Here is a 25,151-nt window from a genome sequence, read left to right as displayed (position 1 = left end):
TTGCATTTGACATTTTGGCACAATACTAAACATACCACTTCATGCATTTAATCCTATTTCTCAATTCTAACATGTCATATAGCATACATACATCATAAACATGCTCAAATACATTATAATACATCCTAGAAAAATTGACACCTCAAGTAATTAGTTGTGCTAGTATACAATCCTATGATCTACAACTCATTTACTCAACATACCCAAATCAGCATACCATGTTTTTATAAAGGTAAAACATGTTCATTTCATACCATTTGGTCATTTTAAACTTGTTAACATTTCCATAATACAATTCTAACATTCATATCAAATTCTAACCAACTCCATTCATTTCTAACACCTACGCTACAACCAACACATATCATGCATTTCAAAAATTATTCAAAAGAAATCAAAAGATTATACAACCAATGTTTAAAGTCATTAAACAAATAGTCCATAAAGCCCTTTTTACAATACCAAATAGAAAAGTTTATATCCCTCAAAAGCAACCCACATTGTGTTTATTTAGAGAGTTTAAAACCACACACATACACAAGCAAATTGCCTTGAATGGATTACTTTGCTTGTCCACTTCTCCCTCCTTGATTGGGCTATTTCTTTGCAAAATATTTAACACGAGTGTGAGCTTAACAAAGCTCAATGGGTGCTCAAGAATACCACAATTAAACACATTATCAAAGGTTAAAAGAAAGCATGCTAAAGTCATTCTTGATACATTTAATCATGGTTCAATAACTCAATAACGATACATTGGCATCTTATGACTATGAAACATGTATGAAAATACAATACATTGATCTCTAACACACCAATGACTTAAAGAGTCTAACATGTCTCAAATAGAGTGAAGTAATAAGTTAACACTTACCAACACACTAAACATGTTCTAATGAATGGAGCTTAGCTCAACATTCCTTATCTCTCCAACATGTCCCATATATCAAACACATATGTAAGTACTCAAATATTATGATATCCCAATTATATCCAATGGTTTCAAGAGATCACGAGGCCAACATATCCACTTATACACAAATACTTACTATTTCATGCACATTTTCACTTGTCATAAACAACAAATTCACAACACTATCACAATCACTTTTAATGCACTTTCAAGTGTCAACACAATTCTCATTGAGTCACATTCACTATAGATCTCATATTGTGCATAAAACCAGCAAGTCCCATATCATGCTATCATAAACACATAGCATTTTGTCATAATAGCTCATCATATACTTTTCTCACAACATATAAGCATTATTTGCAAAATAACATAAGTTTGAGTAAGAAGGCTTACACTTGGAACTTAGGATAAATATTTATGCTAACCTAAGCTCTCAATTAACTCATTGAATTGTGCTTACAAGCAATAATTCCAGATCGCTCACCGATTAGCTTTCGCTCGATTTTCAAAGCTTAAACGAGTTTCTCATTGCCCTTCGCCTTACTCGTAAAAGGCTCCGATGGATCCGAAACTTTACAAATAAATTGAATACAATAAAATATGGTCATTTACAGCTACAAACACAGCCAAACATTAACAAAAATGCAGATCCGTTCACTCCTTTCCTTAATCGAAAACTTGACTAGTTTACCAAAATACTTGATTTTCTTATTTGACTCTTGTTTCTATTGCTTAAACATGCTTCTAAATATCTTATATATCATATTAGAATATATCTAAAACATTTATAACACCTAGAAACTTAGATTTAAGTTTTTTGAAAAAATCACTATTCATGAACATTCAAGAGCAATAACTCAGCAAATCTTTAAATCCTTTAATGATATACTAAATTGAGTTTAAAAACATTTTAATCACATCAAAGTAGGATGAAAATCATTTAGAAATAGTGATTTAACTTAGAAATCTGAATTTCACCATTTTCAAGCTTAATTTTGGTTTAAAACTTTAGATTCATAGAAATTTCATTATAAGTGATCAAATCTTAATTTGTAAAAGCAACATACATAGAATTATCATTAGGAATCAGAATCTAACATTGGTTAAAGAAGAAAAAAGATTCGAAGCTTTAATTGCTTGAAAAACCTTTGGGGAAGAATAGAAAAATTGAAGAAGAGTTTGAGTGTTTTCTTTAAAATTGAGAGTAACTCTAGTGTTTGAGAGGTGAGAAAATCAATATGCTTTTGTTGTTTGGAGAGAAAATGCTTAAATTTGTTTTTGGAATTTTTTTTCAAATGAGAGAGTTATGAGAGGGAAAAAAACGTGGGATGGGTTTAAAATGGAATGAATAAAAAAAATTGATTTTTGAAATTTGGGTTATTTTCTTTCGGGTAACTTTCAAGTTTGACCACTTTTCAAATTAGTCCTTATTAAATTAAAACACTTGTTTCTTAATTATTTTTAAAATCCATTTAAAGACAATTAATTTCCAGATGCTTGATTCCAATTTCCCTAACTAATTTTAGGCCACTAATATTATTATATTTTTTTCACTCCGAAATTAATTTCGGGATTCGAATCGGATATCTATTCTACATATCATGTTCTATTGGACCAAATTTTGGGATGTGAGACCCTCAGCATTTATGAATTATGTCAACTTAGTCTTGATTCTAAAAAAAATTAACCCTCAGTATTTACACATTGTGTAATCTGGTCTTTTTTTGCAATTTTATTTTTCTCTATGACATTGAGGGTTAATTTTTTTAAAAAAATGAGAAAAGAAGAAATTTATTACCTTGGATTTTTTGGTGTTTCTGTTTTTGTATATTTTCAATCAAATTTAGCTGTTATATTGTTTTTTTTTAGCTTTTTAAGTGAAAGGGTCACAAGGAAAACAAGAAAAGCCAAATTGCACAATGTGTAAATGTTGAAGGCTAGATTTTTTAGAATCAAGACTAAATTGATACAGTGTATAAATGTTGAGGGTTAATATTGCTATTATGCCAATTTTAAGAACTATTATTGTAAGCTAGCTAGTGACTGAAAAAGACAATTGAATGATTAACTAAACATTTTATAACTTTTCATAACAAAAATAAATTTATTGATAGTTGGGTGACTATCAATGTTGTTTACCTAATTTACCATAACAAATTATTTTGTTTCTTATACTAAAATACATCTATATAATAATTAAATAAGAATTCAAGTTTAAAAATTTAGGAAGCAAATCTTCATTATTTTACTTTTAGAACATTAAAGTTGTGTTCTAACTTTATTGTAATTATACACTTTCAAATTAAAATTTAGATGAGTAAATCAAATTATCAAAAAAATATTAAAATTCAATATTGAAGTATTTGATATTCATTTCATCCAAACAAGTTTTCGTCGCTTATAATTCCACGCCTTCATTAACCAACAATTTGAAACTTCTAACTTAAGAAGTTGCCTTGAATTACAATTAACCGAATACAAGTTAGCTCCAAAAAACACCGGTAATCTCATTGGAAAAATGGCATTAATTATTCATTAGACCGTGCTGATAGATGCATACGAATTAAATTACTACATAGTTTGAGAATCTGATCAGAGATCCTTTGATAACACTACTATCATGTTACAAGAACAAAAAAGAAAATCTGTCTGAGAGGCTAGAATGTAGTAATCCATGTGTGAATGCATTTAAATTATTGGAATCCCAGTCCCCCTTCATACCGCACACAGCACCAATACAACCAAAAACCTATCATAATTTAATACACACTAGGATCCAACCCCCACCCTCTCCATTTTTTTGCTCTGCCGGCCTAGCGGAGTATGACTGGAAATTCTGTACCAAACTCTCCTCACCACCAGGAGGGGCCTTTTCTGCATATGGGATTAGTTCAGTTACTCCAATCTCTCTGTTTAAATCATTGGATAGGAAAGGGTATTTCCAATCCAATGAATTGGTACATCAAGGACGAATGGCCAATTCATCTGAGTAAAAGTAGTGTCCAAGGTGACCAAACTAAAATTACCCAATATAACATATCAGCCAGAGCTACCGAGCAAAATAAAAATGGCAGATTATGGGACCATCAGATTATGCTATTGTTCAGCTTCTTGAATTTCTGACAAATCGTATGCTGGTCCGTGGTTTCATAAATTTCGATTATGGACCGTATAGCTTTGGCTATCATCTCTTTCTTTTGGTTACCAACAGAATCACTTCCAACGACATCAGACTCAGAACTCGTCTCCCCTAGTGATGAGTACAGCATCTTAAACCAGTCCTCCAGAAAAGATGCTTTCTGTTACACGAGTTAAATAGTTAATGTCTTACAGAAAAGAAACTCGTTAGTGCTTTAATAGTTCATATCTTATAGAAATTTCATACTCCATGAAGAATGCAGCTGTTTTCTATTTGGAACATGAGAAACCATCAATTTTAACAAACAAAAATGATATGCCAAACTTACAAACAAAGGAGCACTGAATTCATTCATGGCATTTGTGAATGTCAAATGAGGTCGATTAAATCTTACTTTGACAAGAAAATCTTTCAGCGGTTTGTGGTCAGTAGCTGAAGCAAGGCTAAGAACATGCAACAAGGTTGAAGTTAACTGCGATAGAAAAAAAAATCCAATTAATGATCAGGCAGGGCCTTGTCTTAATTACCTTGGAATCCTACCAAAATTTTATGAAATAATCAGTAATAAATGAAGGAATTCATTCTAAAAATTGTCATGAAACTTCAGATTCACAGGAATTATTGAGGTGATTCAAATTGTCTCTTAATTTCACTAAATTTAATACAATTGACATGGATTAGGTAATAAGTATTTCTTTGATAAATGCAGAAATTGCAAGATTCCTAAACTGTTATATCATTTCAAAAGACTATCATATGCATAGAATAACCTGCTTTTCAAGTGCAATCCTATATTTGAAACTTGAAGGTGCCGAAATTGAGTCAGAACCTAGATTCTCCACTACATGCTCCAGGCCTTGGACAATGTCGGGGAAAGATTTCCCATAATCTGTGTCAAACGAGGTATGCCATGTCAATACTCAGCTTTAAAATGTCAAACATAAGATTAAAACCAAGAGTAAACAGAAGAGAAGCAGATAAATCCCAGACTCCCAGTTATTAAGTCTAAGTTTAGCAATAAATAATGATTGAAGGTAGCAGTATTACTCACCAACTGCCGCTTCCGGCACAGCCAATGCAGCAGCAGCTTGTATCCTGATCTTGAAATTCGAAGAATCACGTAAAAGTAATAGAAGAATACCAAAAACTGATGGAGCCCTGCCAAAATCATATACATTCATACAATATAAATCAATTATGCATCATAAAGTATAAAAGGAAAATAAGTTGCTCATAGCATGTGAAATTGAAAATGATCTAGTAACTAAAATTCAAATATCTTGGAGGACCTTCACATTTTAGCTTCAGATATATGAGCAGCGAAGTCTTATTACTAATAAGACCAAGAAACAAAAGTTTAGAGGCAATAGAAGTTGAGGATTCTGAGAATAATGACTCGTGCCAGTATATTCATCAAAGGCTAGGATATGTTATCTTAAGAAGAGGTATTAAAAGTTGTTCACATGCAAAAAGAGTTTAATATTAAACATTGTCCCAGGTAGGGTAGGAAACCTACCAAATAATGAGAAAGTGTTCGCACAATATAACCATACAAAATTAGCAGTGAAAAAGATCTAAGGGAGCTAAGCTAGTTTTCTATCCACGAGCACCATTCCAAACAAGAAGTTACTAGCTGAAAACAACTATGAATTTCGTGACTTCTTCCTATCATCAAACCTTAATGTGCAGGTTTTTAAAACTAGGACTGGCTACACCCATGATAATGTAGACTAAAGGCAAGAGAGATGCCCACATGCCCAAACAATGTGAGGGCAAACTGCTCATTCAATAATTCATCCAACCTTTACATCAAACTGTACTGAACAAGAAGAGTTAAACCTATTGGGGCTGTATTCTTAAGAAAAAGAGCATGAAGAAATTAGCATCGTCATACCAATCCATATCCTGCAGTTGTATTGTCTTATTCAAAAACATGTTGCTCAGCGCGTGACAGACATTCCATTGAACCTAGTAAATGTAAAGTCGCAATAAGAAACAGAATATAGCTAAACTAACATTAAAAATGATTATATGCTTGCACCATGTTGAGATAATACCTTGACATTTCCAGTTGTAACACAAGATATAAAAGCTTGCACCATTCTCTCTAGCCAATGCAAATCCTTCAATGATGCAGGATAGGATGAAGGTATCACACCTCCATCAAAAGCATTCAGATCATTTCTCGCTGGCAACATAGTAACCTGGTTGCAAGTGGACGAAAATCCTAATTTTGCCACTGGCTTTTTATCCAAACATGAACTCGTGTATCTGACAAATCTTGAAAGATTTCCGAGAGCTCTTACAGCATTTGATTTAACCTAATAGAAGGAAACATGAAGAGATATAAAAGCTAAAAGAGTTTCTAATTGATGTGCTAAGATGATAGATTCCATCTCTTCTACATATGAAAGCCTATAAACTATCACTTGGCTGAACATCAACCGAATATGTTGCTGCAACTTCTCAGTTTTCTTTAAGTGCCCATTTCCGAATGTCTTAACACATTGGTATAGATATGACCTTCAAGGATGCTCCAATATATGGAAAAACTTAGAAAAATCTAACCATACCAGCATAAGATACATACTCGTATCCAACACTCACCCCCGAGTCCAATTAACATAATAAACTAATAATTACCCAAACAAAGTAAAATGCAGCCAGGATACTGGGATCAAATGTAGAAAATATATACAAAATAACAAACAAGGTTCTGCAGTTTGCCGTCAAGCAAAAGGTATCTAGACAAATTGACAGCACTTCATATGTTCCTGGATTTATTATGGAAGAAATAATCATATAGCTGAGCCTACAAGTTCCAGATTCAAGTTTAATGAGAAAACATTCTCACTAGCAACATTTTAGTAACACAAATGAGTTAAGATAAAACTAGGAGATGTGTACAAGCAAAAGAAAATTACCTCCACAAGAACAAAATGAAATTCATTTATTTGATTAGTACATGTATCTTAGTAATTCGACATAGATCCAGTCTATTTTATCGAAATGTGATGAAGGGATTTGCTTTGTCCACCAAACCCAAATTTTAGGAAATTAAAGCAGATACATAATTTTTTATAACGTCTTGCTGCCTCTTCCAAAGATTCCCGATTTACTTTTCATAATTTACTAGCTTAGTGAGAGATAGAAACATTGTCTCGTTGTAATAATAAGCGAATCAATGAATGAATATGTAGTCTAAACCAGACTACCCTATACATTTTCTAAATTGCTAAAAAGGAGAGATACCCATGCCCTTTCCGTCTTCTACATTCTCTTTCTCATATGAAGTAACTCATACCTACATTACCCGGTTGAACTTTGATATGGACGCTTTTATTGCAATAGGAGTTCTTTAGTTTTGTTTATTTATTATATCAGGTTCTATTAAGAGTTTTAGTTTTTCTTATTTTCTCTATTATATTAGGTTTTTATTTCCTTCATAAACTCTAAATTAGGAATTCTATTAGGACTCTCTTCTTTGTTATTAACAATCTATAAAAAGCTGCCAATATGAAATAAAGAGATAAGCAATTATTCTATCAAAAAGAAATGTTATTTTGAGAGGGGATTCAGTCAAGGACGAATCAGCCTTTTGAGTAATCATAGGTCGAAGCAAGAATTCTTTCTCGTCTAGACCTGTGATTAGATCCTACGCCAAGGCACATAACAATTTGGTATCTGAGCCAGCTGTCATGGGTGATGAAAAGACTTTGACAGCCAAGCTAGAGGCTTTCATGGAACAAATGGCTACAAGGTAACAAGCATTAGAGGAGCAGGTGGCGATATTCTCTCTTCCGGTCCAAAAGATAACGAAAGGGGATTCAAAGAAAAATAATGAAGAACAGGGCAGCAGCGGAGGCACAAAAAGGAACTCAGACTCACAACACGGTGGGTGCATGGTGTCACGATACTCTAAGATGGAATTTCCCACTTATGATGGTGTTGAAGACCAGGTGGCTGAAAAGATGCAAAAATTTTTTTGGCAATCAACAAACTAACGAAGAAGACAAAGTAGGCTTAACTTCATTCCATCTCTTAGGAGAGGCACAATTGTGGTTTGATCAAATGGAAGAAGAGAAGGCAAATCTTGATTGGGGGCGCTTCAAAGAGTGTTGTCATGTAAGGTTTGGGCCACCTATGAGTAATAACCCCTTGGGGGAACTTGCCAACTTGAGACAAACTAGGATTGTAGAGGAATATCAACGTCAATTTCAATCGCTATTGGCTAGGACTGCTAATCTTAAACCTCAACAACAAGTAAACCTCTTTATTGCCAGGTTGGTAGAGGAACTTAGAATTGATATTGAGATGCAACAACCAGAAAACCTTGTGTTGCAATGAATATGGCTCGAACATTGGAACGTAAACAAAATGTCTCTTCCAAACTGTCATCTCGAGCCATCATGAATTGGCCAACTTCCCAAAACACTGGTAGCAATTCAATCATTCCAACAACTTCCAACTTCCCAAAACACTGGCAGCAATTCAATCATTCCAACAACTAAGAGCATTGCAAAGGGAGGGATACAAACAACAGAACCAACAGGGAACAACGGCAAAATAGGTTCTTCTGCACCATTTATTAAGTGATTGACACAGACACAAATGTAAAAGGTTTTGGATAGAAGTACCAGATGTTGAAGGCAAGCAAGATGATGATGCGATAGATGATTTTGGATAAGTTCTGATGTTTATTCTGAATTTGAGCTTGAGGACAAGCTCAACTCCGAGAAGGGGAGTAATGATATGGACGCTTTTATTGCAATAGGAGTTTTTAGTTTTATTTATTTATTATATCAGGTTTTATTAAGAGTTTTAGTTTTACTTATTTTCTCTATTATATTAAGTTTTTATTTCCTTCATATACTCTAAGTTAGGAATTCTATTAGGACTCTTTTCTTTGTTATTAACAATCTATAAAAGGGTGCCAATATGAAATAAAAAGATAAGCAATTATTCTATAAAAAAGAAACATTATTTTGAGAGGGGGTTCAGTCAAGGACGAATCTACCTTTTGAGTAACCATAGGTCAAAGCAAGAATTCTTTCTTGGCTAGACCTATGACTAGATCCTACGCCAAGGCACATAACAAACTTCTAGCGGATAGAAAACCATATCAAGAAACTCATGAAAGAAGAAATAAACTCAAAAGTTTTGCTAGAACAAACACAAAAAAGCTGTGACTGTATCCGAAGCATACACAACAAAAAGGCAAAGTGTGCATCAAATTACTATTTAACAATTAAAAGCTACCGTCACACCAATCTCATTAGTCCATGAAAGGTTATAAGATGCCTTATAACATATTATACCTTGTCCCCATCCTTGGTTAGACGCAGAGCACACTCAATTAACAAGTCCACCAAATGGAAGTTTGTTTCTGAATCTATAAAAGTGTCAAGAAAAGAGTAATTAGATACAGGAAATAATAGTATTAAGTCTATTATATATAGAAAATACAAAAACTAATTCCATCACGCCAGAAAGCTACCTGTTGACTGTTTTAAAGGAACATCATCAACAAAGTGACGGATAGAATCACATATGTTTGCCAAAGCCCAAGAGGCTGGTATTCGCACCTGCAAAAGTATTTGTAAGTAAAACTTGCATCTTAAACACTAGATATATAAGCACTCCTAAGGTGTAAATAAAAAAGATCTTAAAATTACCGAGACCACAGAATCACGAGTGTTAATCTCAACAGCATGGATAAACTTGCCAAGGTTCTCTGCACTAAATAGTTTAGGCTTTCCGTAAATTTAGTTTTCATCATTTTTGCACATACAACCCATTAAATCATAAAAACTTGTATCCTAGTAACATTGCAGAATCACCTCGCAGAAGCTTTCTGGAAACATGAGACAACACCAATGGCTCGACAAGCAGCTGACCTAACTGAAGGAACCTTATCATGTTCTGCAGCACTGATCTATTTTTTTTTTCAAACATAAATCACAAGAAAATGGAGTGAATGTTATGTAAGATCAACACAAAAGGGGAAGGGAACAAAATTTCAGGTTTTAAATAATGCTAAATCAGGACTTACTAAAGACGAAACAATGAAGTCCTGGTTTTCCTTCAAGAGAGAAAAGAATACAGAAGAAGTGATTCCAGCAAAACAAGTTACTGATGCAGTTCTCACCTTCCAAAGAAAAGCAGTTTAGTGTCATATACAGGTAAGAATATAATACTTCAATCTTGTTAGAAGTGTAGTCACCACCTACAATGAATGATATGATAATGATAAGCAATAAAATGAAGGAAATCAAAGCTGTCATAAGTTATTGTATGCCTGCAGGGCATTAAATGAGGCCAAAATGAATTCTCAACTAGCTCTTACAAATCAGTTTCTTGTGCTTAAACAATTAACCTTCACCAGTTCAATGTTGCTCTTACATCTAGCACCAATGCCTTCCATGTTATAAATCAGAACTCTCAAGCTTCTCCAAGGGTGCCAGCAGTTCAGAATTTTGAAGGTCATGTGTTTCCATTCGACACTAGAGTACTTAGGCTTTTTCTATAAAAAAAATTAGCTACTAAAGTTGTGAATCGTTTACACCATAACATAATTGGCCAAAAAATAGTTATTTAGAGGAAAATAAAAAAATAAAAAGTTTAAGGCAAAGCAAAATGCATGCATCCACCTCTAATTGCACATAGAAGAATAAAGACAAAACCATGATGACAATCATCATCATCATAATAATAACAGAGAATCAAGCAACTCAGCTTGAATAAACCTTAATCTGCTGAATGTCAGTTGTTTGGGTGATCTGAAGAGGAGGAACAAGAAGCTAACTAACCATTGCAGATGTATGCCATAGAATGAGAGGCATGAGCTTCTCAATTGTCTCAGCCCACTGCTGAAGTCCTGATGGGAATGTATTTGTTTCTTCTTTTGCATCTTCTGGACCCCGGGGTCCATATGATGGAGCTGATGATACTTTCTTTGTCCTTATGCAATCAGAAGTAAATGGGGAATCCAAAAAATTTTCTTCCGAAAGATCCTCAGATCCCCTAAAACCAGATATTGCACGAAGGCATTCATCCAAAACCTGAAGAATGAAAATAATAAATTAACATCAAAAGGGAGAAAAAAAAAGAGAAAATCAGAAATGGAAACTGACAAAAACTACCACACAGATAAGGGCATCTTTGCCCATCACACACTAATAACTCTGGCAAGAAGAGTCTCCTGGCCTTCCATGTATTTGGTGCATGGATGTGTTTCTGGAGTTTCCAGACAACAAAACCCAAAGGAGCAAAATAAAAATGATACTAATACCTATAGAGTACATATAAAAGGATTTGATATGAAATGTCAATTGGTCACAAAAATTGCCACAATCATATATACAGACACATATATATACATGCTCACATACATAAATATATGTATATAAAAAAGAAGAGGAAACCAGTTGGCAATTTCACCTTTATAGCAGCTGTAACAATTTTTTCCCCAACAAACAGAGCTGTATTTCCAGCTAGTTCCTTCCAGGACTTTGTTGCAACTTCGACATTACCTTCTCTCAGAAATTTATAAACAATAGCAGAAATTTTTCCCCAGCATACTAACATTAAGTCCGGGTAATTGTGAGAAATGGCTCGAAGGGCCTGCAACATGAAATGCATATATGTATACACAAAAGGTTTTTTCAAATCAAAATGCTCAAAGGAATCTTAATAGAATAAACTCAAATCTCAAGTTTCAATATCAAAAATCAACAAATCAAACCTAACACAACCAATCTCTCTATCTATATAGCAAGAGGGAGGGAGGGAGGGAGGAAGAGAGATACACATGCATATATACATGTGTGTATGAATAAACCTAGGTTTCAATTTCAACCCATTGAAAATAAAGCCCACCTATATGCCACACAAAGTCTTAATAAAAGAAACCAAACAAAGAACCCCACAGAAAGTAAATCACATACTTCAAAATTTTGCAAGAATATCTTCCATCATTATACTTCTCAATCAAAATATAACATTGCAAAATGACAAAAATGAAAGTATCTTTTTTGAGACAAACAAATATGAATTTATTCTATTTTATCTTGAACTCTGTTTTTCCACATGGATCTTGATCAATATAGATCACAATCATCCAAAAGCCAATTCCTTCATTTGTTCCTCTTTGTGTGTGTTGTCTATGGGAAAAGGAAAGCTTCCAAAGACAAGAATGGGCATTTGTAAACATGCTCACTTAACATCAACATTAATAAAACAAGCATTATCTTCGTAATTAACTTTACAAAAGGTTCATCAATTTTATTGCACAGATACCAGATTTATTATTTAGTAATCCAGTGGTTCACAACACATCCAAATGTATCTCATTCCCTCTTCAGCTTCAATTATTTCCTCTTATCTTTGCTATAGCAAGCAGCTAGTTTTGGCATCTTAGCAATGTCTAATTGAATGAAACAACATATATTGAATAATTACCAATGATTTACCAATAATCCTACACTCTATATTGTGAAAAATCAGGAAGTATCAACTGGAGAAAGGAGGAAAGGAGCACACAAGAATCAGGGATAAGAATGATACATTGCTCAACCAGAGAAGTATTAGTAAGCCACCAGAACTCGACATGACCAACTAACACATTAAATGCTATAACTTTAAATTTACTTGAAATTACCTGAAGTGCTTCAAAGCAAACTGTTGGGTTGCTTAGTCGTTCACAATGCTGAAGTAATGTTAGAAAAACACCAGAATTATTGTCAGCCTCCACAAAACCTAGAATAGGCTTCAAATAACAAGGTTCAATTAGAAAATGATTTCTAGAAGAGAGAAACAAAAAATCAACTTCTTAACTCATAAGCTTATAGGATAGAGAGAACAGGTCAATGAAAACTGGAAGTGGTATCCATTCAACTGATGGTCTGTTCACATCGGAAAGACTCAACCGTAAAATAATAATAAGAATATGAATAATAAATAATCAAGTACCAGCTATCATTTCATTAAAAGAAACCAAAAAGAGTTATTGCATTACATGAATGATACTGAACAAACTTTAGAGAGAAGATTATTTTTTATTTTAATTAGGTTACAGATTTTTATAGGTAGAACTAAGTACAGAAAAGGAATCAATCCCTAGAAATCAGTAATTTCCTAAGAATTAGAGATTAATATTAGATCCTACTACACAAGGTAATTCCTAAGACTAAGGCAAGTATTCTGTCCTTAATCTTAAGAATTCTAACACTCCACCTCAAGCTGGAGTGTAGATATTTATCAAACCCAGCTTGCTAATGAGTTCTTTGAACATGTTCCTGTTCAAGCTTTTAGTTAGCATGTTTGCAACTTGTTGCCTGGTAGGTAGGTAGGTGATGCACACTTCTCCTAAGTCAATTTTTTCCTTGATGAAGTGGCGATCTATCTCTACATGTTTGGTGCGATCGTGGTGAACAAGGTTTTGAGCTATGCTTACAGTTGCTTGGTTGTCACAATACATCTTTATAGGTCTATTGCAGAGCACTTTTAGTTCTCCCATTAGTCGTTGTATCCATATTCCTTCGCATATGCCATGAGATAGTGCTCGATACTCTGCCTCTGCGCTATTGCGTGCTACAACAGGCTGTTTTTTGCTTCTCCATGTCACAAGATTGTCCCACACATAGCTACAATAACCACTTGTAGAACGTCTGTCATTGACAGACCCTGCCCAGTCTGCATCAGTGTAAATTTCCACACTTCGGCTGGCAGTTTTCTTGAAGTGTAGGCCTTTACCAGGGGTCCCCTTTAGATATCTTAAAATTCTGTAAGTAGCTTCCAAGTGTTTCTCTCTTGGAGCATGCATATATTGGCTGATAACACTCACACCAAAGGCTATGTCTGGACGGGTGTGAGATAGGTAGATGAGTTTTCCTACCAGTCGTTGATATCTCCCCCTGTCGACTTCTTCTCCATCTTTATCAGTTCCCAATTTAAGATTGAATTCCATGGGAGTTTCAGTTGGTTTACACCCCAACATCCCAACCTCAAATAATAGATCAAGGATATACTTTCTTTGAGTGATGGAAATCCCTGTTTTAGACCTTGCTACTTCCATTCCAAGGAAGTACTTAAGGTTCCCTAAGTCCTTAAGTTCGAATTCAGCACTAAGAAATTCTTTTAGACTTTTAATTTCGCTTGAATCATCCCCAGTTAATATTATATCATCCACATAAACAATAAGGATGCAGCATTTCCCACCTTTCGAATGCTTGTAAAACATGGTATGATCTGCCTGCCCCTGGGTGTAGCTCCTACTGATCATAGCCTTGGCAAATCAGCTGAACCACGCCCTTGGAGACTGTTTCAGCCCATATAAGGATTTCTTCAACTTGCATACTTGGCCCTTGCTTTCTTCAAACCCGGGTGGGAAATCTATGTACACTTCCTAATTTAACTCTCCATTGAGGAATGCATTTTTTACATCCAATTGAGTCAAAGACCAGTCCATGTTGACAGCTAGGGATAGAAGAACTCGAATGGTGTTTAGTTTGGCAACCGGTGCGAACGTCTCATCGTAGTCTAGGCCATAGGTTTGGGTGAAACCCTTAGCAACGAGCCGAGCTTTGTGTCGATCAATGCTGCCATCAGGTTTAAACTTTGTGGTGAAGATCCATTTGCATCCTACAGTCTTCTTCCCACTAGGTAGATCCAAGACTTTGCAAGTTTCATTTACCTTGAGAGCCCTAATTTCTTCCATCACAGCTTTCCTCCATTCAGCAGATTCAAGAGCCTCTTCTATATTTTTTGGTGTTTCTACAGAATCAATATTAGATACAAAAGCTCTATAAGACTTAGATAAGTTTTCATAGGACACAAACCGGGAAATAAGGTGTTGAGTGCAGCTTCTTGTGCCCTTTTGAACAGCAATTGGAAGGTAGATGGATGGCGATAAAGGTGAGACTTCTGTTTCGAAACAGTCCTCGGTTGAGGATGAACTTGGCACTGCTGTCTCGGCTTCAGGAGGACACTGTCGTCGAGAATAAACTCGTAGTTCTGGAGCCTGTTCTGGCTGCCTTTCTGTATCAGGTGGCTGCCCTATTTCTATTTCTTGCTGCATGGGGGAACCACTGTCTAAATCTGGAACTACAATAACACCCTGATTTGTAGGCTTGGTAATGGTGGTAAGATCAAGAGGTATAATGAGAAGGGTGTTAAGAGTCTCATCTTCATTAAGAGTCTCACCCTGAAGATGAGCTACTGTAAAGTATGGTTCATTCTCAAAAAAGGTGACATCCCGAGAGATAATCAGTCGACGAAAGATAGGTGAATAACACTTATAGCCTTTTTATGTTGGAGAATAGCCAATGAAAGCACAAGTACGGGCTCGAGGATCAAGTTTGGATTGATTTGGTTGGTGATTATGGACAAAAGCTTTGCAACCGAAGATTTTGTGTGGAAGATTGGGAACGCGAAATAAGGGAAAAGCCTTTTGAAGGATATTTATAGGTGTTTGAAAATTTAGAACCTTTGATGGTAGTCGGTTTATGAGATAGCAGGCTGTTAGGACAGCTTCTCCCCACAGGTATTTTGGGACCCCCATGGTGAACATTAGTGCACGAGCCATAGCAAGGAGATGACGATTTTTTCTCTAGAAAATCCCATTTTGTTGAGGGGTGTCAGGACAAGAACTTTGGTGTATGATGCCTTGTTCAGCAAGATAAGGACTCATGATAGAATTAAAATATTCTCTCCCATTGTCAGTACGGAGAGTATGTATGGTAGAGTTAAATTGGGTTCGAATCATTGAGTGAAAGTTTTGGAAAACTTTAAGTGTTTCTGATTTTTCTTTGAGAAGGTAAACCCAACAAATCCTAGTGTGGTCATCAATGAAAGTTATGAACCACTTAGCCCCTGTAATATTTTTCACTCGGCTGGCTCCCCATAAGTCACTATGAATTAAAGAGAATGGTTGGGACTGGTTATAGGGTTTCAATGGTATGGTACACGGGTGTCTTTGGATAACTGGCAGATTTCGCATCTCAAGGAATCAACATTTTTATTTCTAAATAACAGTGGAAGGTGTTTCTTCAAGTACAAGAAGTTCGGATGTCCTAGTCTACTTTGCCATAACATAATTGTATCTTCCTTGGAGATAGATAGAGCCAACCCTTCTTGTCCACTGTCTTTATTCCAAATATAGAGACCATCATCAACTTTAGCAGTACCAATCATCCTCCCCAAGTTTTGTTCCTGTACCACACAACCAGTTGCAGAAAATTCAGCAAGGACACTTTCATCCTTAGTTAGTTTACTGATTGAAAGTAAATTGCAAGATAGGTTTGGAACATGTAACACTTCATCAAGAGAAAAATTCTTTGTTAATTGTATTTTTCCAACACCAGCCACAGGTGAGTAAGAGCCATCAGCAATGCGGATTCAGGACTGATTATGACAGGGTGTATAGGTGTGAAACAAGGTGGAGTTACCTGTCATATGATCGGAGGCACCCGAATCGAATATCCAAGAAGATTGTTAGGTTCAAAAGTACTGTTGAGGGCAGTACCTTGAGTGGCTAGGGATCCTTGAGCAGTGGTAGTGCCTAGTATCTTATGGAGAGCCTCAAGTTGATTTTTGGTTAGACGAACATCAAGAGTTTCATCTGCAGCAGTGGAGGTGTTAGAGGATACTAGTGCAGCCTTATTATCCTTCTGATTTTTTCCCGGAGCCATGTAGTTTGAAGCATTTTTCCTTTGTATGTCCTACACGGTTACAGTGGCTGCACCATGGCTTGGTTGAGCCTGAATCATTCCCAGCACATGGCTTTTGTGGTTGTGGGCCTCTGGAGATAAAGGCCGAGTTTTCAATGGGACGGTGACCAGCAGTTGTCACAGGTTTAGATTCTTTTAAATCCCCCAACATGACAAGTTGACGCATTTCTTCTCTTCTAACTTCTGCAAATGCTTCACCAATGGTTGGTAGAGAGGTTTTGCCCAGAATTTGACCACGAACCTCATCAAGTTCTCGGTTCAGTCCTGCCAGAAACTCATAAATACGTTCCTTGTTGAGGTGAGCCATAAACTTGGTGTGTTCCTTGCCTTCTCCCCAGTCTGCCTCATAGTACACGTCCAATTCCTGCCACAAAATTTTCAAGTTATTGTAGTACTAAGTTACTTCAAGTGTTCCTTGTCGGATATCCTTTAATTTCAGTTTGATCTCAAATACTTGGGAGGCATTTCCAAGATCCAAGTAATTTTCTTTGATTGCATCCCACATATCTTTTGCAGTTTTGAAGAGGTAGGTGCGACTAATATGGCCTTCCATTGAATTGATTAACCAAGCCATTACAATCGAGTTGTTGAGTTCCCAGGTGCCATAAGTTGGGTCTGTTGTGGCTGGTCGTGGGAAGTCTCCATTAATATTCCCTAGTTTTCCACGACCACGGATCACCATAATGATCGATTGGGACCACTGTAGGAAATTTTTCCCATCTAGCCGATGGTTAGTGATTATAAGATAGGAATTAAGGTCCCCTTGAGGAGTTCCTTGATTAGTGTTTGGAATCATTTGTGAGGTTTCAATCTCAGACGTAGTTTCGATAATGTCACTTATGGGAAGGAATAAAACAAGAGACAAGAGAGATTGAAGAAAGGGGACGTTTGGAACGAGAGATTAGAGAAGTCGGTATCAAAAAAATTCCAATGGCTCCGATACCATGAACAAACTTTAGAGAGAAGATTATTTTTTATTTTAATCAGTAAGAATTAGAGATTAATATTAGATCCTACTATACAAGGTAATTCCTAGGACTAAGGCAAGTATTCTGTCCTTAATCTTAAGGATTCTAACAGATACACACATTCACTCAGGTCCCTTTGTGACATACCCAACAAAAATCCTCTGACAATAAACAGAAATTGCAGCAATTTCTCCATTAACAAACGTTTTTATGAACCATGTGTAAAGTGTTCAACAAGGTAATGGGTCACAAACATGGCGAGCAAGTCATAACCAGCTTCTATTCTTAAGCCTTCTAACATGGTGTCCAATGCAATAATGTCTAAATGCTTACATGTAATCATGGATTTGAATTAGTGAAAAACTCGTTAAAAGACATTAGTCTTCAACATGCAATGGAATGATACATGAGAAAGTGATAAAGGGGAAAAAATTCTAATCCTTCAAGAGAGACGTATGTTTGTGATAATATGAAATGGTTGAAGAAACAAAATGAAAACCAAGGACAAAACGTTAAGAGTAGAGTACATCCCGGTGCCTCCTATAACTCTGACTGGGGTTCAGTCACACAACGTTCTCTCTCCTAAGCATGAGATGTCGTTATAAAAGTTATCAGCTCCACGATTTTAATTTTATTACCAAAGGTATAACCAATCAGCATATTGCTTTTTAATAAATTCTTTCATTTGAAACCACTCTAATGATTGCCATATATGTTTTAACTAGTTTCACAACTGAAATTCATGTCCTCCACCCTCCCCCAACCCCCACCTCCCCCTATAAAAAGAAGAGAGGAGAACCTACCTGAAAAGAAAACTAATTTTGACCATAACAATTGGGCAAAATTTATAAAAAGTGAGCTAACCTGTCGACAATTCCTTTAAAATCATTTCTTTCACTTGGATGGAAGGTGAAACTGATAAAGCAGTTGTCAAACAGCTAATAGCAGCAGCCTAACAAAAGAAGTAAGACATAATTATCTTCACAAGCGAAAGGCCTAAATGTTGCCATCCACACCAGTCAAAGATAAAATATGAAAACAATTAAAAGAACCCTGCCTGCAAACCAGTCTGATCACTTTTGAAAGCAAAACCAGCTTCAATCCTTGCTTGTAAAGATAAAATTACTTTTGGCAACAATTCGCCTGGCATTCGTGAATATCTGTGGAATTACAAGCAAAACGACAAAATAAATCCAATATAAATATGCTAGGCTCTTCCTAAAAGATCAAAGGAGGCAACATATGAACTTAATGAAGTCATGGATAAAAAGTAATCAGTTCCTTTTCAAGCTGCTATCCAACACATCCAATAAAAACCACACTGGTTTTTTCTTTATGCATAGAAACTATTCAAACAATTCTACCACTTAAATCTTTCGTAAGTCCAAGTGACCCTGAAAATAGATCTGATTATCTAGTTTGTTCTTATCAGTTCAGAGAATTGTAAACCTGTTCTAACCTGGATTACAGAAGTGCATATCATGTAAATCATTTTGCAAGCACACCACAAAAGCAGATCCTATCAGTCTTCCAGACAATGACCAGATATCATGATACTAAGAGCATACAAAACAATATTAGCAGTGAAAGAGAAGGGAGAGGATGATGCGGGCAACAAAGGACAGAAAGAAGATAGAAATGGAATCACCCAGGGATTGATATAAGGCCACTCATCAATCTCATAAGTAAAAAAATATGAATTTAAAATAATCCCAAAAGTAAAAAAAAAATATGAATTTAAAATAATCCCATCAATTTATAATTTCTCTTCATTCTCTTTGTTTTGAACAGATTCTCTCTTCTTCTTTTTTTGTTCTTTTTTCCCAGTAGGTATAATTCACTATATTTGTCTCTATATTGCCACCTAAAAGAGACTCCACAGATTCAGCTTTATTATACCCGATTGAACAGAAGTAAAAGAAACAGAGTTCAGTGTCGTATGAATATACATGCAACAGAAAGCATTAATTGAAAAGTACCAGCTAAAAAGGAAGAAAACTAGTAAGCATTTTAGCAACCACAAGAAGAGATAAGAAGAAAGACTCATACGGTGTGGATGATATCAAAAGCATTAGAATCTTGAAAACCAACACCAGCAAACGACTATTAGTTTCATGCTGAATTAAGTATAGAGTACCTACATCACAAAGGCAAGGGCCAAAGATATTATTATAAACAACTTTATCAAAATTCATAATAATAACTAACAAGTAAGAAACGCATATGGGAAGTACCAAAGGCAAGCAGAGTCTTTAAAAAAATGAACTACACAGGATATAATCAAGTACCAGTATGCAGCTGCATTAGTATCTGGCCAAGTGAACTAGAAAGTGCCATAAAAGATCCCAATTTAGCAGATTCTTTATATTCTGCTACCTGAAGGAAAACAGTAGCAGGCCCATCCATCATGACAGCCAGAGCCGAGGCAGATGCCATCCGTGCCTAGGCATCACAAAATTGCTCATGTAAGCAAAAATCACGATTTAGGCTTAAGTAACACATCTGGCAACTATATGATGTAAAGCCATAAACAACAAAGAACATATCTTTGTCATAATCCAGTGATTGTCAACTAAACTAAACATGAGGCAGGTGTTATATAATTTTCCAAGAACAATAAATGCTAAGGAAAAAAAAAACCTACAAAGACAAAAGTTTTACCTTCAAGTAAGGATCAAATAGCAAGGATGCCATTAAAGTGGCTTCAAATTTTCTGCAGTCAGCTATGTTAAATAAATGGAACAGAAAGACTTGCTACAGGAAAACAAAATGATAAAAAACTTCATGGAAAATTAGCTCAATAGAGCAATAATAGGATTACATTACCTTGGTTGTAGTACATCATTGGTCAGCAAAAGCATTGTCCATTGAGATGTAAAGGATTTGGGATCAGCTTGACAAAGATCCTGCACCAGAAACACGCAACCAAAGAAGCCCTGATTCAGATTCAAGTTCATGTGCTTGCACAAAGTGAAAGTACACGCACATTAATCCAAGTCTTTTGGAGCAATTAAAGAATTAGGGCACTCTTCCTTTTTTAGGGACAATGAGATCATTCACTAGTACCTTTCCCATTAATGGCCAAAATGGAGCCACAAAATGCCACCAAGCAAGAAGTGCCATTCCACCAAATTTTGAAAACCATATAATAAAAAATTAATAAGACATGCAGTGTCCATGTTTTGATAGCATCAATTCACATTAGTTAATCCAGGAGTGGAAGAAAGCAATATCACAGTAACAAAATAAATACTATCACAAAACTAAAAAAGGTAAAGGGCTATCAGATCATAGTTTTGAACCAAATATAAAACAGCTGGATACTCAGAAATTCCAGCATCAACAAAATGACAGGTGTTCAGGAAGGAGTACTTAAGAATGTACTAATAAAGATTTAGGAAGCATAAAATAGAGTTTTGGTTGTTTTGAAGAACATGGAGAGCAATTAACAGTATAAAACCAATTTAAGTTGACTTCCAACCTAATTATTTACAGACATAAGAAATCCTAAATGCATGAAGTATCAAATCAAACATATAAAACAAACCACCAAAAAACCATCCTTCATGCCATATCAATGTTGATTTCAAAGTAATTATTTAATTTCAATTCATATGACTAATCAGAAATTTTAACAATTTAGACTACAAATTTTCAGTTCTAAAAGAATTGGTCTACGCTGAACGACCTAGATTTGGGTATCTTCCTCATTGTTCATGAGTATTCCCACTAATTCCTAGATCAAAAAAACGCCACATTTAAAAAATTTTCCACATTTAATATGGAAAGGTCAAAAATCACCTCAAAGAAGGCTTTATAGCTGCATATAAACATTGAGGAAATAAAATCAAAAGGTAGTCACAAGTAAGAAGGAATGATGTTCTAAACTTACCTGTATACAAACAATGGCAGACACTCTAATCTTTGAGCATCGAGAATCATTAATATCTTTAAGTGATCCATCACTGTCACTGTAATCAGAGTCTGATGATGTAACATCAACCATAGAAGAAATCTGATCAGAAGAACTCTGAGGATCTAGAGCTTTAGCCTGCCTAGTATTTAAATTGTCCTTTTTGCGCAAGTGTGGAGGCCTATATGGAGTACTATTTGTTCGTTTAGGCTCTTCTAAAGTCAGCTTAAGCCTTGGTGAACCAGATTCTTTCTCCTTGGAACTCACAGCAGCACACATGACTTGGTTTCCACTGGTAAGGCCATAAACGAAAAACATACGCAAGGATGCCACAAAACTAGACACCTGAAAGTAACTTTTGTATTACATTCATGCAGTAGCAAAGCAAAAAGAATTTAACATTTAAATTAAAACTATGTCCATAAGTTGTAATGATTTGCTTACATGTTCTGAAAGAGAACCTTTAGGATCCAGAAGAACCAAATGAAGGCAATGCAGAAGAGAAGAATAAAACCTGTAGACAACAAGAAAACTTGTTAATTAATACTTGAAAGAGCAATGCGTGTTTTTATTTTATCAAGTTCTCTCCACGGATAAGAAGGAAAGATCATACCTTGACATGATAATGTCTTCCACAACCATATTCTTAGAGGCTAATAAATCCATCATCTTCCTAAAAACCTAATTAAAAAAACTCAACTTCAGCATCATGTTTACAGAAGCCACCAAAACCAAATAGAGAACTTGCCTGAATGGTTGACTGCCAAATATCTACTGGAAAGGAAGAACCGCTCCTTGAATATAGTTCACCAAGCATAGTAAAGGAAGCAGTTAGAACTTCCCAAAAACTACCATTTCTCTGTAATTTCTTCCCCATTTCAATAGCACTCTTTTGATTGCGACTTGAAGCATACAAGGAGATTAAATCCGTATGAGAACGTGCAATGATGTGAAGAAGAACATTTACCAACTGAATATCATCTGGCAGAGAGCATTTTCGTTGGTTTTCACTGACAAGGTATCTGAGGATTGAAAAAATTAATAATATTGTTATTATTAATGAATTCGAGCAAGCATAAAAAATAAAAGAAAAATGGATAAGAAAAGAATGTGAAATTGAACGAACCTGAGAGTTTCCAAGCATTCTAAAGTTGGTTTATACAAAGAAGCACTGGACGTTGCTTTGGCAAGAAAATGATCAATGATTTTGGTGGAGGAGTCAAGAAGCAAGGCCCAAGATGAGGTATTGATATCGAGAGAAACCCGATGACTGACATCATGGATCTAGGGCAAACAAGGATATAGATTAGCAACTAGATAACAAATAGAAAATAAACAAATAAGAACAAGTATGATCGAAATTCAAATACCAAGCGGCAAGTGTTGGAAAATGTAGGGACCAAATCGTGTTGAAATTGGGAGGCATTGGCAACAAGTTGGATGAGAAATAAAAGATCGGAAGTCACCTGAAAGTAACAATCGAAAATCCTTAACATTAAATGAAAAGTAAGAGCAAGAAAGATGGTGGAATTTTGGGAAATAAAAAGATACCTCGTGAGCAGGGAGGTGGGAGGCGGCAGATATGAGAGAAGAGTGAGAGTGAGAGAAGATTAGGGATTGTACAAGTTGAGGGATGGAAGGAGGGCTTGTTAGTGTTTCGTCTCTCAGAGTAAGAAATGCCGTTCTCCATGACCTCACAGCCGTCAGTGACGATGATGATGCCGCCATTGACGGTGTCTCCGCCTGGGGATGACCAAATACTACAAGCTTAATTATTCTTTCAAATTTTCCGTTTTGGTGATGGAGTTCAACACGGCTGGGGCCTCGTGAAAATTCGCCTGCGCGCTGTATCACGACCTTCTACTTCAATCAGGTAAACGGCGCGGTTTTAAATAAAGCCTTGGGTTCGATTCAATTAGATTTTTCGAATCATTTGCGATAGTTTAGTTCCACTCAATTTTAATTTTTGGTTTTATATTAATTTTGGGATTTAAGTTTTATCTTATGCTACTATTTAAGTACGTATGTGAGTTTGTGTTACAATCAATAGAATATTAACCAGGCAATTAAAAAGTGATAATTAAAATAAATTATATTATTTGAGTATATACTAATCTTTTTATTTAAAAAAAACTCAATAAAAGTTTTGCATGACATTACATTTGAGTGTATTTTATTTGCATTTATAAAACATTAATTTTATCTTTAAATCAAAGCTTTATTTTAATATAATATTTACATTTTAATTGTATTATGCATACTTTATTATATCTCTCAATTGTATATATTGATAATGTTATTAATTGAGTCGGTGTTACAAACATTGTAGTCAATATCATTCCATAATTGCTCGTGCCAACTGAAAAAATAAACTTTATGTTCCGTTCTGATGCAAATTCTGATTGGCACCAGCCGTACAGATGCGTATCGATTAGTTTCGCCCCTATAGGTCGGAATATGGTGTACTGGCCAGTACAAAAAAAAAGACTAAATTACTAATAAATGCCAAAAAAAATTTAAATTTACCTGATTAAGTCGTTTTTTGGAAGAATTATGGGAATAGGCTAATTTTACAAAAATGCTTCCACGTAGACTCATTTTCAGGTTTAATGCAGAAAAACGCTCTTAGGTGGATGCGTTTTTTGACTAATCAACTGAAAAAGCTTCTAGCTAGAAGCGTTTTTTGTGTATTTCTAGGAAAACGCTCCGAAGTGGACGTGTTTTCTGAAAAAGCTTCCGGCTAGAAGTGTTTTCCATCTAGATATTTATGGTGTTAGGGTTTTTTATTTTAAGGTTAGTGTTTTATATTTTAGGGTTTGAGATTAGGGTTTTTAAAGTATGGTTATTTAGGATTTAGGGTTTTAAAATTGTTAAATAATTATTATTACATTCAAAATTTAAAAACATCGTATTTTCATCGAAACACAGAGTACTCATTTAGGATGAAATATTAGTTTTAAAATTTTTGCACATTTTCAATACTAGTTTGATCCAATATTTTAGTAAATTATTTATCACAGTGCATTAATATTGACGAGATGGGTTCTAAAAATATATCACGGGATTCTGGGATATATGATGAGTTTTTGTCTTCAGTGGAGGTTAAAATTTGTAGAGAGATAACGCTCCAAGGGAGATCCACTATCAGTAAGTGTACTAAAAACACGTCCAGCTGAAAGTGCGTCTAACTGACATTGTACTAAAAACGTGTAACGTCCCCTAACCCTATACCGTCACCGAAACAGGGTTACGAGACATTACCAGTCAGTACAGTCCAATTTCAGTCATTAATTAAAATAAATATTCACACACATCCTAGTTTTAAGATGTCGTCCCTTTAATGGGCCCTCGCGGTCCAATATGAACAGTAAATTCAATTCGGGACTAATTTAGAATCACTACGAATTTTTAGTAAATTTCAAAATTCATACTACATACCGTTGCCAACCATAATTTACTCATTTCATCAATACTTTTACAACCTAAA

The 25,151-nt window shown here is 35.2% G+C and overlaps 1 protein-coding gene across 3 annotated transcripts; it reads right to left on the bottom strand.

The window, feature by feature from the left end:
- Positions 1 to 3,423: 3,423 nt before the first annotated feature.
- LOC107947085 (uncharacterized) lies at positions 3,424 to 23,610 on the bottom strand. 3 transcript variants are annotated; one of them, XM_016881647.2, is made up of 27 exons: positions 23,216 to 23,610; positions 23,035 to 23,130; positions 22,791 to 22,948; positions 22,413 to 22,686; positions 22,278 to 22,345; positions 22,109 to 22,178; positions 21,644 to 22,009; positions 20,578 to 20,657; positions 20,413 to 20,464; positions 20,040 to 20,193; positions 19,801 to 19,888; positions 18,809 to 18,911; positions 18,616 to 18,703; positions 12,715 to 12,812; positions 11,496 to 11,678; positions 10,865 to 11,116; positions 10,108 to 10,203; positions 9,896 to 9,990; positions 9,731 to 9,794; positions 9,553 to 9,640; positions 9,374 to 9,447; positions 6,113 to 6,376; positions 5,950 to 6,023; positions 5,107 to 5,213; positions 4,826 to 4,944; positions 4,450 to 4,527; positions 3,424 to 4,215 (listed from the first exon to the last, which is right to left on the bottom strand). In XM_016881647.2, exons 1-27 carry the CDS (start codon positions 23,390 to 23,392, stop codon positions 4,003 to 4,005), a joined length of 3,579 nt encoding a protein of 1,192 aa, XP_016737136.1. In that variant the 5' UTR covers positions 23,393 to 23,610; the 3' UTR covers positions 3,424 to 4,002. The 3 variants fall into 3 exon arrangements, with proteins under 3 accessions (XP_016737136.1, XP_016737129.1, XP_016737144.1); XM_016881640.2 differs by having other exon boundaries at positions 4,384 to 4,527; positions 23,216 to 23,602; XM_016881655.2 differs by having other exon boundaries at positions 4,384 to 4,527; positions 20,040 to 20,127; positions 23,216 to 23,602.
- Positions 23,611 to 25,151: the final 1,541 nt, after the last annotated feature.

Source organism: Gossypium hirsutum, chromosome A08 (assembly GCF_007990345.1).
Source record: "Gossypium hirsutum isolate 1008001.06 chromosome A08, Gossypium_hirsutum_v2.1, whole genome shotgun sequence".
Taxonomy (NCBI): domain Eukaryota; kingdom Viridiplantae; phylum Streptophyta; class Magnoliopsida; order Malvales; family Malvaceae; genus Gossypium; species Gossypium hirsutum.
Note: the sequence above shows the minus strand (reverse complement) of the source record. Positions and strands in the feature narration are given on the sequence as shown.

Excerpts from the sequence above, each read along its gene's own strand:
- LOC107947085 (XM_016881640.2), bottom strand. The coding sequence starts at position 23,392 with ATGGCGGCATCATCATCGTCACTGACGGCTGTGAGGTCATGGAGAACG. Across the intron at positions 20,194-20,412 it reads TATTTGATCCTTACTTGAAG|GCACGGATGGCATCTGCCTC; the intron begins GTAAAACTTTTG and ends TGTGATGCCTAG. Across the intron at positions 11,117-11,495 it reads TTGTTACAGCTGCTATAAAG|GTTTTGGATGAATGCCTTCG; the intron begins GTGAAATTGCCA and ends TTCATTCTTCAG.